General features: G+C 39.5%; 1 protein-coding gene across 1 annotated transcript in view; it reads left to right on the top strand.

The window, feature by feature from the left end:
* The window catches only part of PRMT9 (protein arginine methyltransferase 9), a 31,005-nt gene extending 11,907 nt beyond the window's left edge, over positions 1–19,098 (top strand). Inside the window, exons 7-12 of the mRNA XM_081244308.1 lie at positions 129–321; positions 2,373–2,556; positions 4,632–5,349; positions 12,428–12,581; positions 16,917–17,039; positions 17,331–19,098. Coding sequence (XP_081100434.1) covers positions 129–321; positions 2,373–2,556; positions 4,632–5,349; positions 12,428–12,581; positions 16,917–17,039; positions 17,331–17,546 — 1,588 coding nt within the window. The 3' untranslated portion in view covers positions 17,547–19,098. The remainder of the gene's footprint in view (positions 1–128; positions 322–2,372; positions 2,557–4,631; positions 5,350–12,427; positions 12,582–16,916; positions 17,040–17,330) is intronic.
* The last annotated feature ends 23 nt before the right edge of the window (positions 19,099–19,121 follow it).

Below are 19,121 nucleotides of genomic sequence, written 5' to 3'. Positions count from 1 at the left end.
TATTGCATTTTTATATTTATTTTTGCTGGATTCAATTTAGATGGTGTTACTTGATTCTTAAAAAAAACAAAAAACAAAAAAACAAACCCGTCTTTCTCCTTTTCCTCTCTTATTCACCCTCCTACCAGGGTGGGTATTAAGGACATTGCTGGGATCTGTTTGCCAACCAGTGTGAAATTTCAGAGTCCAGCTTATTCTTCCGTAGATGCTGAAGAAACAATTGAACCTTATACAACCGAAAAGATGAGTCGAGTTCCTGGGGGATATTTGGCTTTGACAGAATGCTTTGAAATTATGACAGTAGATTTCAACAATCTTCAGGTAAAAGTAAAAGTTCAATTACTGTTTTTTTCTAATATATATACATTTATTTATTTATTTGGTTTTATTTTTGGCTGCGTTGGGTTTTCGTAGCTGCGCAGGCTTTCTCTAGTTGTGGCGAGTGGGGGCTACTCTTCCTTGCCGTGTGAGGGCTTCTCATTGTGGTGGCTTCTCTTGTTGCGGAGCACGGGCTCCAGGTGCACGGGCTTCAGTAGTTGTGACTCGCAGGCTCTAGAGCGCAGGCTTAGTAGTTGTGCACGGGCTTAGTTGCTCCGCAACATGTGGGATCTTCCCAGACCAGGGCTTGAACCTGTGTCCCCTGCATTGGCAGGCAGATTCTTAACCACTGCGCCACCAGGGAAGCCCCAGTTACTGTTTTTAAGCATTAAATTTCATGCATTATTTTAAATAGTTAATACATAAGACAGTCTTATTTTATGAGTTTGTGTGGGATTCCACTGACTATATGTAAAGAAAATGATTAAACGGTAACCAGAATTCCCTCCTGAAATTATTTACTTACTGTAAATACAGAGAAAAAAATCGCAAAGGTTTTTGGGAATGTACAGTGTGCCTGGTGCTTTCATGGGTATTCTTAGGTGGCTCTTAAAACAGTGTTGCAATACAATTATAATTATCCTGTGCTATACAGATGAAGAAACTATAGCTTACGTTAATTCCCCCCAAATATGAACGTAGGGGCAGGAGTTATAACCTAGGTCTTCTGACTCTTCTCTGTGTCATCCTGCCATTTCAAATTAACAGTATTCCTTGAAATGAAACGTAATTCAGCTCTCTAGGTTGTATGTGACCAGCCATCTTGGCTTGCCAGGACTGAGGGGTTCCCCAGAGACAGTCTTGGGCAAACCAGGACAAGTTGCCGTCACCCTGGTGTGTCTGTGTGGGTGGTGGAGGGGTGCACTGCACAAAGAAAGAGCCCAAGGAAACTGAGAAAGGTTACATCGAGTCCTTCTCCGGAGATCTTCCTGTAAGGCTAAATGTTTAAGTACATTAAGCTTTTGAGATGAAACTTGCCTGCATACAGAAGACTTTGTGAGGGTCATTTTAGCCTAAGATCTTTGTAATTTAATGAAAGCTTTCTCCTATTAATTGTTACTAGTTTTTTTGTTTGTTTTTTGAGGTGGTGTGGAACTAAATTAACACTTTGGCATTGATTACTGTGGCTGAGCTTCACAAGCATTTCTTTTCTCATGTAACAACCTTCCAATGGGGAACAGTACAATCATAGCTGCTGAGTATTCCAGAGCTATCCTTTTCTTATTTTAATTTTTCTTTGCCACACACACATGAAAACACCTTATTAAGACTTTAATTTTGAAAATAATATCTGCCTGTTTAACATTTTCAAGTAACACAGTAGAAAGGAAGAAGAAAAAGTATATTTTTTCCTTTTTAAAATCTAGGCCCTTCTTTCTCCAGGTCACCAGTTGAAATACATCTTTTCAGACTTGCTTTTCTAATCCTCTACACACACACACACACACACACACACACACACACGCTTTTTTTTTTTGGTGGTACGCGGGCCACTCACTGTTGTGGCCTCACCCGTTGGCGGAGCATAGGCTCCGGACGCGCAGGCTCAGCGGCCATGGCTCACGGGTCCAGCCACTCCGTGGCATGTGGGATCTTCCCGGACCGGGGCACGAACCCGTGTCCCCTGCATCGGCAGGCGGACTCTCAACCACTGTGCCATCAGGGAAGCCCCACACACTTTTTTAAAACAAAATAATCCCTATTGCTTTGCCACTCGCTACCTTCATTCAACACTATGTCATGGACTTCTTTCTACATCAGTAATATGTGTCTGCCTCATTGTCTGTAATAACTGTATGGTACTCACTACCATATACCATATATCAGAGCTTCCCATCCAGCATGCCTTAAATGGTTGTAGGTGTGCCAAGATACCGATCCCCTAAGGGCGCTGGGCAGGACTGAGAACTTACGGAAATGGGAATTGATATGATATTGGGGCAAGTATATAATGAATGTCTAAAATCCTCTTATTCCTTTAACATTTTTGTCAGGAATTAAAAAGTCTTGCAACTAAAAAACCTGAGAAAGTTGGTATCCCTGTTATTAAAGAAGGCATACTCGATGCTATTGTGGTTTGGTTTGTGCTCCAGCTTGATGATGAACACAGTTTATCCACAAGTCCTAGTGAGGAAACATGCTGGGAACAGGCTGTCTACCCCGTGCATGACCTTGCAGGTATATCTTGTCTAATTTTTGTTGTTGTTGTTTTTTAAAACTTTTTTAATCCTCTAAGCATTTGAGTCAGTGTCAGAAAATTCACTATGAATATGAAGTTTCCAGTCAAGGGAGATTGGTTAAATCTTTCAGAATTTTCTTTTTCTTTTTTAAAAGTAGTTTTAAATAATTAATATATGTGGTTAAGAAGAGAGACTAAAATTGACATGTACACACTGCTGTATTTAAAATAGATAACCAACAGGACCTACTGTATAGCACAGGGAACTCTGCTCAATACTCAGTAATAACCTAAATGGGGAAAGAATTTGAAAAAGAACTAGATACATGTATATGTATAAATGAATCTCTCTGCTGTACACCTGAAACTAACACAGCATTGTTTATCAGCTATATTCCAATATTTAAAAAAAAAGACTAAAACACAACTCTGCTGCATACCACTCAAAAATATCTATCATTAAATCATTTCTTCAGCTCTGATTACTCTAGTTATCAGTAAATAAGAGAAATGCTAGTCCATTTTTTATGGAACACAGCGGAAAAGTCCTGCTTTTAGTGCAGGAGTTCTTACCACTTACAGAATCTGATAGCATCTGTGGAGCCCCAGGTCCTAGAAATATGCATACTCATAGAAGTACAGAATTTTGCAGTTTAGAGTTCGTGAATCCATGGACTTACTTAGGGATGTCCTATATTAAAGATATTTTTTGTTTAGAAATTTTTTACTAGCAATTTTATGGGTTTCAATATAGTTTACAGCAGTTGTATTACATAGAAAAATTCTACCTTTTTAAAACTGGAAGGTAATATTTACTTCTATGTAGTCTCTTAATTAAGGATCTAATTTGGCAAGGTCATTAAGTCATGGAATCAATATAGTATTGTGGCCAGTATGGGTTTTGGAGTCAGGTAGATTTGAAATTGGGTCTTGGCTACTTACTGACTTCCCGGCAGGCCTTGCTGGTTATTTCTTAGAGCTTTTGTTATGTGATGTATAAAAGTGCGATGATGCTGGGAATTCTTTGTTGGTCCAGTGGTTAGGACTCTGCACTTTCACTGCCTAGGGCCTGGATTCAGTCCCTGGTTGGAGAACTAAGATCCTGCAAGCTGTGCGGCGTGGCCAAAAAAAAAAAAGGGAGGATGCTGCCTATGTTGCAGGATTGTTGTAGGAATTATTAGACATACTAGGTATAAAATGCCTACCATAGTGACTGGCACTCAATAAATAGCACTTACTTTAAAATTTTGTTTATTCTAACTCTCTTTCAGTAACTTAGATGGTTTTTTTTTTAAAAAGTCCTTCTTTGGGAAAGGATATTTTAAATGTGTAAACACTAGAATAGCAACTGTATTTCCAACTGGCTCTATGGCTAATAAGAAGGAATTGCAAGTATACATTTACACTTTAAAGTTTTACCACGTGTGAAAGCTCATGGATAAGAGCCTGATACAGTCTTTATTGTAGGACTTAGTCCTTCCTTATATTTTCAAATTCCTAAACATGCAAGAATATCTAAGTACTTACAGTTAAGAGATATTACTGACCAAGTGCTACTGACTGCTGCCTTGTTCTTTTGGAAATTTCTCTTAGAGAAAAGAATGTCCCTTTAAGCTAAAGTGAGGTTTGGTGCTGATCCCTGAATTTCATCTATCTTTGTTATTGTTGGCTTCATTACCAAAGATTGAGAGTCCCCTGTAGTCCTTCCCCCACCCTCCAATTTGGGGACATTGATGGTACCTAGTGATTACAGTAAAAGCACTATAATACTGATAGTTAAGGTCCAATAATGATCTCTTGAATCTCTCTATTATGCTGTAAGTCAACTGGATCTTCTAACCTCAGTTTTTCACTATGTAAAGCTGGAGGGATTTTCCTAGTTTTGTTTTTTTGGGGGTTTTTTTTTTGAAATGAATAGATTAATTCACTTAATTCTTTTAAGTCAATAGATGCAATCCTTCCTGTCGTGGTTTAAAAAATGACAGGAGGACAGAGGTGTTTGTGTGATCCTCAGACTTATAAACACTCATATTCATCAATTACAATCTTTTTTCTTTCTTCCTGTTTTATGAAGACTACTGGATAAAGCCTGGGGACCAGGTGATGATGGAAGTGTCTTGTCAAGATTGTTACTTAAGAATCCAGAGTATCAGTGTCTTCAATTCGGAACATGAAATGGATGTTGGGAAAAGTTTTACCAAGAATAAAGACTTGCTGCCTTTAGGAAATGAGGCTGAACTCTGTAGTGCCCTGGCCAATCTTCAGACCAGTAAACCAGATGCTGTGGAGCAGACTTGTGTATTGGAATCCACAGAAATTGCTTTGCTTAATAACATCCCATACCATGAAGGCTTTAAAATGGCAATGAAGAAAGTGTTGTCTTCACTGACTCTGGAGAAACGGGGTCAGGCCATGGGTACTCAGTGTCAGAATAACGAGATGAGCTGTGCAAGTGGACAGAATAATTCTGAACAGAGCGTCCCTGAGCCTTTGTACGTGTTAGATGTGTCTGAGGGCTTCTCTATTCTGCCTATAATTGCTGGCACACTCGGGCAGGTTAAACCTTACAGTTCTGTGGAGAAAGACCAGCATCGTATGACTCTGGACCTCATATCTGAAGCCAATCACTTTCCTAAAGAAACACTTGAGTTTTGGCTGAGACATGTGGAAGATGAATCTGCTGTGTTGCAAAGGCCAAAATCAGACAAGTTGTGGAGTATAATTATCCTGGATGTCATTGAGCCATCTGGGCTCATTCAGCAGGAAATAATGGAAAAAGCAGCAATCTCCAGGTAAAACACAAAATACAACCTTTGGTTTATTTGAGCTCAGCTTCATGTAAGTTCTTTTAGTTCTTTGATGGTGTAACTGCACAAATGAGTCATTGTGTGTTCCTCAAGCATTGCTTTTCAGGACCTGTAACTTCTTGTCTTTCTCTTTCTGTGCATGTCATTACTGAATTTTTTTTTTTTTTTTTTTTTAAGTATCCTCTGCCCTGCAGGTGTGAAGAGAGCCTGCTTTGGGATTGGACTGCCTATGTATAATATAGGGAATTAATTAGAGCTGTATAAGAACAGATAGGACATTCAAGGGTAAATAAGGAAAAATCAAATTTCATCTTTATAAGAAACACTGATGAGAAACATATAGTATGCATTTGATGGTGTATTGGGAGAGCAGAGTGCTGCTTGGGAACAAGTCCTCGTCCTTTTAGGTCCTAAAATCTCTAGTTTATAGTACAGTTCTCTCCCTAAGGAATTTGTCCTTCAGTTTAGGTTACTGGCGACAAACTTGACCCTAGTATTTAAAATCAAAAGCAAATCTGGCTAAGCTTCCAAGTTCTTCAGTTGTGCTGCTCAGATCTGAAAAGATGGCAATATTTAACATTTGGGGGCCCAAGTTTAAGTAAAATGAATCTATAGGCTTTAAATTTTGTGGTAGATGAACAGGGGTTGTTTTGTAATACAGGAGCAGTGGTGGAACTGCAGACCAAACTGTAATAGCAAAAGGCAAATTGTTCAGGAAAAAAACATTTGCTTATATAGTTAATTATATTTTAGCTTTTATATGCATTTTCTTTTGCTAACCACACTTATCTTTTCTTATGAGGTAACTAGTAAAAATCACTGCCATTTTCTAGTCTTTAAAACAATCTTGTACATATCACAAATTATGGGGATATAGAGGTCTGACATATATAAATAGAAACATACACACACTCTTAAAATTTTAAACAGGTGTACTTTAGGTAGAGTATAGAACAAGGAGCTGGAAGGGTGGGTTTGAATCTAGTCTCAGATTTGTCTGTGAATGCCTGACATAGTAAAATTTTTTTTAAGTCATTTAATATCTCTCATCCTCAGCTTCCCTCATCTATAAAATGGGGGATACTGGATTAGATGCCTTTGAAGGCATTTCAGCCCTACGAATTTCTGACACAGATGGGGTTTGACTTATTTGGTAGAATCACCTTGGAAAGGTATACAGTTTACCTAATGGTTTATTTATTTTTAGTTTTGATTTAATTCTTTTTCTAATTTTTTTTATTGTGGTAAAATGCACATAAAATTTTTCATCTTAACCGTCTTGAAGTGGATAGTTCAGTGGTATTAAATACTTTCATAGTGTGGGGCAGTCATTTCCCCAACCATCCTCGGAACTCTTTTCATCTTGTAAAATTGAAACTTTATACCCATTAAACAATAACTCTTCATCCCACCCTCCCCCACCAGGGCCAGGCAACCACCATTCTACTCACTGCTTCTATGAGTTTGACTCCTGTACCTCATATGACTGGAATCATGCAGTATTTGTTGGTTTTGTGTGTGCGTGTATGTGTGTGAGACTCTTACTTCACTTAGCATAATGTCCTTCAGGTTCATCCCTGTTGTAGTATATGTCAGAATTTCCTTCCTTTTTCAGGTGGAATAATCTTCCATTGTATGTATATGTCCCATTTTGCTTATCCATCCATTGATGGGCTGATGGGTTATGTTAGTGGGAAACAACTTATGTAAAGCTGCCTACAGTTCCCCTCCAGTGTTTCTCAGCAGAGGGAGGGGTCCGGTTGGCAGTTTGGGTGGGACGGTTTTTTAGGGGGTGGGGCGGGGTCAGTTCTCAAGTAGGACTCTCCTCTATGTGTTGCAGGATGTTTGGCACCTCTGGAACTCAATGCTGGTAGCACCCGCGATCGCTGTTTTAGCCAGTGTTCGCCCCGTCCCGCAGAACAGCTCCTGAGTCACAGTGGAGGCCAGTGCTCCTGCCCTTCAGCCGGAGCTCCTGCCCAGGCCCCGTACCAGGTGCTCCTGGAGGTGTCAGCTTCCCTGGCTTCCGGGGCCAGGGGTGGGCAGCGACTCCCACCCAAGCCTTTTATGATTATCTTTAGCCGCTGACAGTGGGGAGGCCTCATGACGGGTCAGAGAGGATGCACTCAGGGGTTGGGAGGCTAGATTGTATTTAGGATAAGGCTAAAGGGCATCTGTCTCACTGGATACCAACCCTCCCAAAAGAAAGGCAAGGAAAAAAAGAAGCCACTACACAAACTTAAGTATTCAGTTACCTTTGCTAACGTTGTTTTAAAATGTTCATTATTAACTTTTATTCAGTCATACTAGATTAAAATACAGGAGAAAGTTTAAAAGCCTGGTGAGCTTTTTTTTTTTTTTTTTTAAATTTAAACCCATTTTAAAACACTTTGTGTTGGATCCCAAGGAAACGGCGAAGAGTTTCTTCAGAATTTTTGCCATTTATGGTTAGAGTTTTGAGTTGGAACATTTTTTTTTTTTTTCCCTGAGGGCACAGATGGTTCAGATATATTACTTGGCTTTGCAGAGGAGTCCACTGAGGAGTCTGGCAGCTGCCATGGTGTGACAACAAACCAACCACTCAGTGTCTGTGAAGCTAAGTGGAGTTGCAAGGAGATTACTGTTTTATCTACACATGACTAAGAAGCATTCTTGTTAGTAACGGTAACATTGAGTTAAGAAGGATCTGAGTTAAGATTTTAGATTAGAATAGTGTGAACACGGCCTTTTAAAATAATTTGCATACTTGCTGTTGTGTAGTATTTATCTCTGGCATGGTTGTTAGCACTTGATTCAGCCTTTTCTGACTTTCCAGGGTTCAGCAGATGTATTTTATTTATTTATTTATTTTTTGCGGTACACGGGCCTCTCACTGTTGTGGCCTCTCCCATTGCGGAGCACAGGCTCCGGACGCGCAGGCTCAGCGGCCATGGCTCACGGGCCCAGCCGCTCCGTGGCATGTGGGATCTTCCCGGACCGGGGCACGAACCCGTGTCCCCTGCATCGGCAGGCAGACTCTCAACCACTGTGCCACCAGGGAAGCCCAGCAGATGTATTTTTGACATCTTGTTTAGCCTGATTTCTGGTTACCCCCTAAATGACCTAATGGTGTTGCCCTCCCTCCCTCCCTTTATGGCTAGAAGTTTGGCTTTTATTAACCTATGTGCTTTTTGTTTGCTGATTTAAGAGAACGCTACCTTCTTGTGGCTATTTGGGGGTGGAGGGAATTAGTCAAGCAACGTAAAGCTCTGTGGCTAGTCTCTCATTTGAGACTTTGTGATCTTAAGAAAAATTAGATGTTTTCGTTTAAATGGATCACAATTAGCAGATAACTTCAGTTCAGAAAATTTAATAACATGGGCTGTCAGGATTAACTTCATCCATTTGAGGAAAATGGGTAAGTTTCTCCACTTATTTAGGAAGATGTTAAAATTTTATCTGGTTTGGTAAAGGTATAGATTGGAAGTTTGATAACAGCTGTGTGGTTTTTGTTGAGGTATGTAATTTTACTAATTGTGGAGATTCAGTTTCTACCAGACTTCACCTAAAATGCTAAAAAGTTGGTAGGAAAGGAATAATGAAAATGAATAAAGCATTGGAGTCAGAGTGGAGTCCACTTTTGGGCTAACCTATATATATATATATATAAGGACTTACTACAACTTAAATGATCACATACTTATATTTAGTGAGGAGAGATTATCCTGGTTTCAGATCATGACTTGTTTATAAGTCAGACTGATGCCATTATACTCAGGAATCATCTCTAACTTTCTTTGCTGATTCTGTGCTCATGAAATGACCTGGTTATGATTTGGCTCCCCATTAGCTAGTCTTTAGGAAGAGCAGCCTGTGTACTTATTGTAAACTTTTCTGTCAGCTTTTTATTTTGAAAGATTGCAAACTTAAAGAAAAAATGCAAGAAAAGTAACAGTGAACACGAGGCTACTGTTTCATTTGTTGAACCATTTGACAGTTGTTGGCTTCATAACCTCCCCCCTTACTTTAACATTTAGCATGTATCTCCTGAGAACAAAGGGTTTCCTCTGCATATCACAATACTATCACACTCAGGAAACTTAACATTGATAAAATACTATTATTTAGTAGATAGTCTGTATTAAAATTTTCTCTGCTATCCTAGTAATATTCTTTATTGCTTTTTTTTTTCTCCCCAGTCTAGGTTCTAATCAAGGGACCTGTATTACATTTCGTTACCATGTCTTGTTATAATTCAGTGGTGGTTCTGGTTTTAGACATATTTAAATGGTTGAGATAATCAGTTTAGTAAAAGAATGAAGAATTTGAAACTAACTTAAGAGCAGAAGGGCCAAAGTGGTTTTGAGGAATGGGGTGTTTTTATAGTTTGTCAAGATTTCAGTGATTTATTCAGGGAAACTGTGTGGCGTACAATTTTAGAAACTTGCAGGAACTATTTTTTTAGATATGCATTGGTCAAACATTTAGTCCTGTATTTTTATAAATAGATCCTTACTGACTAGAAATATTTTTAAGACTGAAAGCTTACTACAAAAGATACATACGATAGATAATACAAAGTCCAGCTGTCTGTAGTAGCCTGTCCTAGAAGTTCAAGTGGAAACCGACTTGGAATGTTCAGTAAAAATGAGGGATTTAACGTTTGATTGTAAATGGGGCGAACTTGATGGCAGTAGGTGACCCACCCACCGCTCTCATGCCTCCCACACAGCTCAGGTGTGTGGAAACAGCCCTGTGCATGTGGGCGTGGGAGCTGCCTTGGCTTAAGAGCCTTACATCTCACATAGGAACTTCTCCCCGGGGCATGGCTTCCAAGTCCCAGCAATAGGAACACGTGGTTACAAGTCATCCCACACTCAGGGAAGCCCAGAGGTGGTGTGGCTTCCCATCAGGCATTTATAGTTTACAGTTCTCTCAATCCAGATGCATCTACCTATTAAGAGGCATTTAAAATTTTTTTAAATCATAAGCAGTGTTGCTGGTAACAAGCTGACATTCCACCTTTTTGGGATTTCCAGGGAAACAAAGTGAATCCAGGATCAACTGTAGGAGGAGAAAGGGTTTTGTTAGCCCTTTATTCGCACTTTTAATAGAGTGTTTGGATTTTTAATCACTTTTTTTTCCCTTTCAGAGTGTTTAACTTTTTATTTTGAAAAAATTTCAAGCTTACAGAGAAGTTAGAGAATAGTACAAAGAACCAAACATGTACCTTACACCCAGATTCACAAATTGTTACTGTTTTGCCACATGTGCTTTAGTATTCTCTCTGAACACTTTAGAGTAAGTTCCAGATACCGTATCCTTTTACCCCTAAACACCTTGGTGTGTATTTTGTAAGAAAAAGGACACTCATTTATACATTCATCACACACTTAACAAGATTAGGAAATCTACATGGACACAGTACTGATATCTAAGGGAAAAATCTTACTCAGATTTCACCATTTGTTGGAGTAATATCCTTTATAGCCTTTTTGTTCCTGGTCCAGAATTCAATCTAGGATCACACATTGCATTTAGTTTCTTTAGTCTCCTTTATTCTGGAACAGTTCCTCAGTCTTTTTTTTTTTTTTTTTAAAATACAGCAGGTTCTTATTAGTTATCTATTTTATACATATTAGTGTATATACGTCAATCCCAATATCCCAATTCATCCCCCCCATCCGCTTTCCCCCCTTGGTGTCCATATGTTTGTTCTCTACATCTGTGTCTCTGTTTCTCCCTTGCAAACCGGTTCATCTGTACCATTTTTCTAGATTCCACATATATGTGTTAATATATGGTATTTGTTTTCTCATTCTGACTTGCTTCACTCTGTATGACAGCCTCTAGGTCCATCCATGTCTCTACAAATGACCCAATTTCGTTCCTTTTTATAGCTGAGTAATATTCCATTGTACATATGTACCACATCTTCTTTATCCATTCATTTCGTCTGTTCATGGACACTTAGGTTGTTTCCATGACCTGGCTGTTGTAAATAGTGATGCAGTGAACATTGGGGTGCATGTGTCTTTTTGAATTAATGGTTTTCTCTGGGTATATGCCCAGAGTTCCTCAGTCTTTCATGACATTCGCAGTTTTGAAAAGTGCAGGCCTTTTATTTTGTGGAATGTTTCTCATGTTTCTTACTAGAGTCAGATTACCCATTTTACAGAGGAATACCACAGAAGTTTTGTCACAAAGGCACGTGGTGTTGCTTTATCCCATATTGTTGATGTGAATTTAGATCAGTTAGTTTAAGTTGTATCCATTAAGTTTTTCCACCCTAAGTTGCTATTTTCCCTTTGTAATAAGTAAGTCATTTATGGGGGTGATACTTTGAGACTATGTAAATATCCTTTTCCTAATCAAACTTTCACCCACCAGTTTTTTTTTTTTTTTTTTTTTTTTTGGCTGCACTGCCTGGCATGCGGGATCTTAATTCCCCAATCAGGGATCGAACCTGTGCCCTCTGCAGTGGAAGTGCAGAGTCCTAACCACTGGACCACCAGGGAAGTCCCTTACCCACTAGTATTTTTTAAAATTTATTCATTTATTTATTTGGTTGCACTGGGTCTTGGTTTTAGCAGGTGGGCTCCTTAGTTGCAGCTCGCCAGCTCCTTAGTTGTAGCACATGGGCTCCTTAGTTGTGGCAGGCAGGCTCCTTAGTTGTGGCTCCAGGGCTCCTTAGTTGCAGCATGCAGGCTCCTTAGTTGTGGCATGCGAACTCTTAGTTGCGGCATGCATGTGGGATCTAGTTCCCTGATCAGGGATCGAACCCTGGCCCCCTGCATTGGGAGCGCAGAGTCCTATCCACTGTGCCATCAGGGAAGTCCCCCTTACCCACTAGTTTTAATAGCCATTGATGATTCTTCCTTAATGTAAAAACTTGTATCCATCCAGCTGACTGGTTACTTTTCAAGTAACGGCTGGTAGCCATTCTGAGCTACCAGCCAGCTACCAGTCCTAAAGTGTGTTAGATTATATACAATCTGTACCTCCCCAATTAGTCATGATTTAGTTATTGATACTTATAGAATGTGGAGAATCAGGATGCTTTTTAAAGCATTTTTCCTTCCTCCAGGTGTTTGCTACAGTCTGGAGGTAAGATCTTTCCCCAGTACATGCTGATGTTCGGGTTGCTTGTGGAATCGCAGACACTGGTGGAGGAGAGCGCTGTGCAGGGAACAGAACGAACTCTTGGATTTAATATAGCACCTTTTATTAACCAGTTTCAGGTAAGTGTTTTGAAGAGAAGTTCAACCACTTGGCTGTCGCCCACAGTCTGCCTTATCTCTTTCTGTAGTTTTATAGTCACTATGTTTAGCTGGATTGGGATGGTAATCAGTTTTCTGTAGCAAAGGAACTTACTACTGGTAAAAATCAACCTAGGGATTAGTATAGCCAAGGAATTCTCTTGTTCCTACTGACAAAAGTCTATAGATTTTGCTCGGAACCACTGTTGTAAATGGAAAATGGGGTACTGGGTTTAGTCTTATGAAAAAGTGTGCTCCTTGTCTAAAAAAGCGGCTGCCAGAAGGCGACATCTGTTCTAAACATGAACCCTTAATCACATTGAGACTTCGGGCTGGCAGGTGAGAGGTGTGAGCAGTTAACGTCTGGGCGGTCAGGCTGCAGGGAGCCAGAATGGAGGAGCCTAGGAAAGGGGTTAGTTGCTCTTTGGGAAACAAGGATTTAGTGCTGGCAGAGCTACTAGAAGCAAAATAAAATGTGTGAGTTATGACTGTGGGAGTGGATGGAATGTCCAGGGAAGAGGTGTGGGGTTGGAAATAGGTGGAATCTGCTGTGTAGGCCAAAGCGGCATTTTGGGAAGTGGGATGTTGAGTACCGAATTAAAGGAGTGATATCTAAACCTTTTATCAAAAGGCTATAGATGGTAAGCTCTTGAATATGCATTGTTAGATCTTCCATGAACAATACTTGCTAAACAAATATAAATTTGTTGAGTAAATGATTTTTTCAGAGCAGACTAAGGTTTTAGAGTTTATTTACTTTTAGTTTTTCTGGAGAGTTTAATAACAAAATACACTTACCAGAAGACAGAGAAGTTTAAATTATTTCTTTGTGTGGTCCCAAAATACTACCATCTCCTATCTTTCTAGCTTATTCTCTCCTGATCCTGACATCAGCAATTCTTCAATTCCATCAGAATCTATGATACTTTAATCCTGCCATCTTTTCACCCTGCTTCCCATCTCATATCCTCCTTTCTTTCACAGCTTATGTTTCATGGTTGATATATTTTTCACATATCTGGAGCTAACATTCACGTTGACGACAAAGAGACAAGAGATGGACAGTAAACAAAGGACTAGAAAGATTAGTATGATAGATGGTGAGAAGTGAGAAGGCTAGAGGAGAATGGGAGTTGGAGGGATGGGATATTCTATTTTATTTAGGTACTGCCTAAGGAAAAGACTCAAGGATAAGTGATATTTAACCAGAGACCAGAGAGAAATAAGGAAGCAAACCATATACAAGTCAAAGGATCAACAAGTATTCAGAAACAGCAGGAAACCATGAGGGAGAGTCGGATGAAGGATGCAGTGAGAAAAGTATTAGGAGCCAGATCCTGTAGAGCCTCCTGTAGAGGTTGTGGTGAAGGTTTTGGCTTTTTACTCTGAAAGGGGTGGAAAACAACTGGAGGGTACTGACCAGAGGAGTGATAAGGTGTGACTTGTTTTGAAAGGCTTGCTATGGCTGCTGTATTGGGAGTAGACCACGATGGAGAGCCGGCAGAGGCATAAGGTTATTGCAGTAATCCAGGAGAGAGGTGGTAGTGACTTAGACTAGAGTGGTAGCAATGGTTGTGGTGCAAAGTGGTCAGATTGTTGATGTATTTTAAAGGTAGGTTTTGTGATAGATGGGACATGGGGTATGAGAAAGCACCTGGAAGGATAGTTGCCATTTACTGATATGGGGAAAATAACAGGAGGATCAGGTTGTGCTTACGTTTTTATGGGGTCATGAAGCAGTTGGATAAGAATTCAGAGAAATAGCTAGCCTGGAGATGTAAATTTGGCAGTCAGATTTGGTAGATGATATTTAAAGCCAGAATAATGGGATGCAATCACCTTGGGGATGTGTAGAAAGAGAAGAGGGCTGAGAACTAAATTCTAGAGAACTCACCAAGTTATGAGTTCAACATTAGAAATCTAAGAAGGAATTAGCAAAGATGACCGGAGTGGCCAGTAGGCTAGGTTAAGAAACAAGTGAGGACATATGACGAGGGATGGGTACAGCTGTGTGGGGATTAGAGTGCAGGTGATGAGAGGTGACACAGGAATCTAGGGCTGTTCTTCTGGTGACTGATACAAATAGGGATATAGGGCAAGAGTCCTGGAAATGGCATGGAATTGCTGTTTTTATGTGGAGGAAAGGTTGGATGCCTTCAAGGATGCCCAGGGAGAGGTTGATATATCTGCGTCCTTTCTCACCATGAACAGTTGCTTTCTAATATTTTATTCAAAGGAAAGAGAACACTTTCCTTTTTTCTTTTTTTCTTTTTTTTTTTTTGCGGTACGTGGGCCTCTCACTGCTGTGGCCTCTTCCGCCATGGAGCACAGGCTCTGGACGCGCAGGCTCAGCGGCCATGGCTCACGGGCCCAGCCGCTCCGCGGCATGTGGGATCTTCCCGGACTGGGGCACGAACCCGTGTCCCCTGCATTGGCAGGTGGACAGAGAACACTTTTTAAACAGTTTCCTTTCTATTTCAAATGAGAAGGCTAAAAGTTATTAGGAAGTTTCCATTGCTACTAAAATTGATGGAACAGTTTATAGCAGTGGTTCTCAACCTTGACTGTACTCTCAGAACTACTGGTATCTGGATCCCAACTCCAGATGGATCTGAGGTGTGGCCTGAGCAGTTGGACTTTTTAAAAGCTCCTTAGGTGATTTTAATTTGCAGTCAAAGTTGAGAACCACTGCCTTCTAGATAAATAACCTATTTTCAAAATGAAATCCACTATTAGCTGTTTGGTTGAATTTGGCATATTTGCTCAAACAGTTCAATAATTAATGTTGTACAGTAAGTCCCCTACATATGAACCTTCAAGTTGTGAACTTTCAAAGATGCGAACATGCGTTCACATGTCCCATCACGCAAGTTAGTTCATGTGTCTGGCGTATGTTGTCACATGCGTGCATCCTCTACAAGTGGTTGTGCTTTTGTGTACTTTACAGTACTGTATAGAGTACAGTGGTACAGTACCTTTATTTCAAGCCCAGATGTCTGGAAGCAAGCGTAAAAGCAGCGGTGATGTAACTGGTACTGTTAAGAAGGCACCAAGCGATAACGATGGAAACAAAAGAGAAAACAATTGAAAGTGGAGTGAGGCGAAAAGATGGTAGACGTCACTCATTCTTCTAACGTGAATCGTTCAACCATCAGCATGATTCTAAAGAACCAGGACAAGATCATGGAACATGTGAAGTCTGCTGTGCCGATGATGTCAATAATATCGAAGGAGAAGCGTGGAAAAGTGATGGAGGAGATGAAGAAACTTCTCAGTGTGTGGAGGCAGGATCAGCATCAGCGTCGAGTCCCGCTCAGCTTAATGCTGATGCAAGAGAAAGTTAGAAGCCTTTATGAAGACTTGAAGAAGAAACATGGCGAAGAATCAGAGGGCGCATCTTTTAATGCCAGCCATGGCTGGTTTCATCGGTTCAAGGCTAGAGCCAACCTTCACAGTGTAAAAGTGGCAAGGCAGTGAGTAGAGATACGGTAGCTGCCTGGGAATTTCCTGAATTCTCTTTGACCCAGAGAAAGGACAGAGAGACAAGAGGAAGAAGAGACTGAAGAACCGAAGAGATTCACAGTGCAGGAAGTGGCAAGGGGATCTTCTTTATTGGGGGGGGGGGCACTGTTAGTTTTTGAGGCACAGGACTCGAATGTAGAACGGTACCACGAAGGGTGCAGCTGCCGTTCCGAATGCAATCCAGTGCTACTGTTTCATCTGTGATGAGGAAAAAAGAGCTGCTACCCAGACATTACTGGATCATTTTTTCAAGGTACTGTACTATACTATTAAAAATGTTCTCTATTTTTTGTGCTTGTTTTTTATGCATTATCTGTGTGAGAAGTATTATAAACCTATTACAGTACAATGCTATATAGCTGATTGTGTTAGTGGGGTACCTAGGCTAACTTGTGGACTTACAAATGTGCTCTTGGAACGGAACTTGATCATACGTAGGGGGCTTACTGTACTATCTGCTTATTAGTTCATCTTTCACACGTAAGCACATCCTTGGCTTAAACTTTTTGGAGCTGCCTGGTTAAGTAAAACTTTGCTTTCATCCAAGTGAAGAATCTATAGATAACTGAAATCACAGAAAATTATTTAACCAGCCTAAAACCTTGGTTTGTTCATTCTTCCTGTAAAACGGAATCATGGAAGTCCTTATGCCTTAAGGTTGATGTGTGGAAATTAAATGAGGTAATAGATGTCAAAAGCACTATATCATACTGAGCGAAGTACAAAGCAGGAAACTTAACGAGACTTGGTCAAAAAAAGAATTGAGTAAAAGTGAAAATTTTCTACTTTCTTTAGGTACCTATACGTGTATTTCTGGACCTATCCTCACTGCCCTGTATACCTTTAAGCAAACCAGTGGAACTCTTAAGACTAGACTTAATGACGCCATATTTGAACACCTCTAACAGAGAAGTAAAGGTAATATAAAATGATTACTCTTGTTGTATTCAGAATTATCTTAAACTATATACTACTTTACATACATAAAATACTTCTGGCCACTTCCTTTGCAGACTTAAATTTTCTGAACAATATCCAAACATGGGCTTGGGTAAATATTAGTGAATAAAACAGGTTGGTATTAATTTGAATTGGGTGATTAAATATATTCCTTTATAAAATTTAGATCTAAAGCTAAAAAGACAAAGACTTATCCAAGTCTGCTCTGTGTACTCTGATGAAATTTTCGTGATTTCTTAATTTCCATAGGTATGCATCTGTAAATCTGGACAAGTGACTGCCATTCCCTTTTGGTATCATATGTACCTTGACGATGAGATTAGGTTGGATACGTCCAGTGAAGCCTCCCACTGGAAACAAGCTGCCGTTGTTTTAGATAACCCCATCCAGGTGGAAATGGGAGACGAACTTGTACTCAACGTCCAGCACCACAAAAGCAACGTCAGCATCACAGTAAAGCAGTGAAGAGCAGTTTTCTAATGAAAAAAGGTGGAAGTCGAGCAGAAGTACACAGTTCTAGTCTGAATGAGTAGCGGGATTGTCATCATAAAATGGAGGTGCAAAGATTTAGGTCCTTGTAATGGCCAAATGTTTTTTAAAAACTGACACTAATAAAGTGTCTTTAAAAGATCCTAAATTAAAGAGTAGCATTATTACAAAAATATTGCTGCAGACTTCCTTACTGGAAAAGGCTGTCATTTTTCAAATTAGGAAACTGTTTTTATTGCTTGGTTTTACTTACTATAGATTAAATTTTGCCAAACCTGTTAGTTTGTACTCTAAAGCTATAAATATAAGGAATGTTGAGTCTCATATTCAGTTTTTAGGCATCTTGGCTATTTTTCTCAAATCCAAACTTACAGTGGGGATACTTCAAAAAGTTGGCTTCCACTTTAGACTGAGGGTTTATGGTTACCTGTAAATTCCAAGCTTGCTTCTTGTAAATAATGAAATACTTCTGAACCTCCTTCTCAGTTTTTGTGTTTTGGGTATGCAAACCTGAGTAAGAATTTAAGCTCTAGACTAAATGTAATTAAAAGAGTAAAAGAGGGACAAAATAAAATCTTAGGAGGCAGCATTTTTCGTGGTCTGCCTTTGGCGAAGAAAAAATTTAAAGCTGATAAATTAAGTTCAAGGAAGAGTTAAACCTAAACAAGTATTTTTCAAAGTTTTGATTTGGATACACAGAAAGAAAAAAATAATTAGTCCAGATTTTAAAGACTTGAAATAGGGAGATGAATTAGGAAGAAGATTATCCTGCCTTGTATGTCCTGTGTGCTCTCTGCAGGTAAGCCACACAGAAAATAAGATGCACCTTCTCTTCACACTGCCTATTCCCCTTGCCTCTTATACCGCCCAACTTTATGTCCAATAGAAATGTTTAGTTTATAATAATGGACAGAATAAAAACTTTGTATCTAATTACTGTGAACCAGTAGGTATGTTTGTGTATGTGTGTGTGTGTATGTATATGCGCTTAAATATATAAAGCATAGGTTTTGAGAAATGATACTTATCCTTGCTATTTGCAACATACCACTCTGGCCCTCTCTGTATTTATTTCCAGTGTAAAATGTTAGACCCAATGGGCTGTGATTAACAATTAGAGGAACTCCATCCTAAGTAATAAATTTCTCCCAAAGAGCATCTATAAGTCTTCTGACTGTGGTTTGATATAAATAATTAAGACTACTCAGCTGTGATTTACATTTGCTGACACCTTTAGTAGCACTGAGGAAAAGCAGACTCTATTTCTATGACAAGGTTCTTATTTATTCTTCCACTCTTCCATCCACTTTATTCCTTTCATCTCAAAGTCCTGGATAACCTATTAATCTGTTCACATTGGTGCAAATATGACTTTTAGACAGTAGTTGTTTTAAGATTAATAGATTAGGTCAGATATTTCTCCCAGTAGGAATGTAAGATATAGGCCTCTTTCATTGTAGGTATATGATTTTCCACCCTTTAATTTTTTGGACTTAATTTTTTTCTGCTGTGCCTCTAATCACGAACTTTTGTTATAACATTAAGGGTCTA

Source organism: Mesoplodon bidens, assembly GCF_964165515.1.
Source record: "Mesoplodon bidens genome assembly, chromosome: 1".
NCBI lineage: Eukaryota > Metazoa > Chordata > Mammalia > Artiodactyla > Ziphiidae > Mesoplodon > Mesoplodon bidens.
This window is presented reverse-complemented; position numbering and strand designations above follow the sequence as displayed.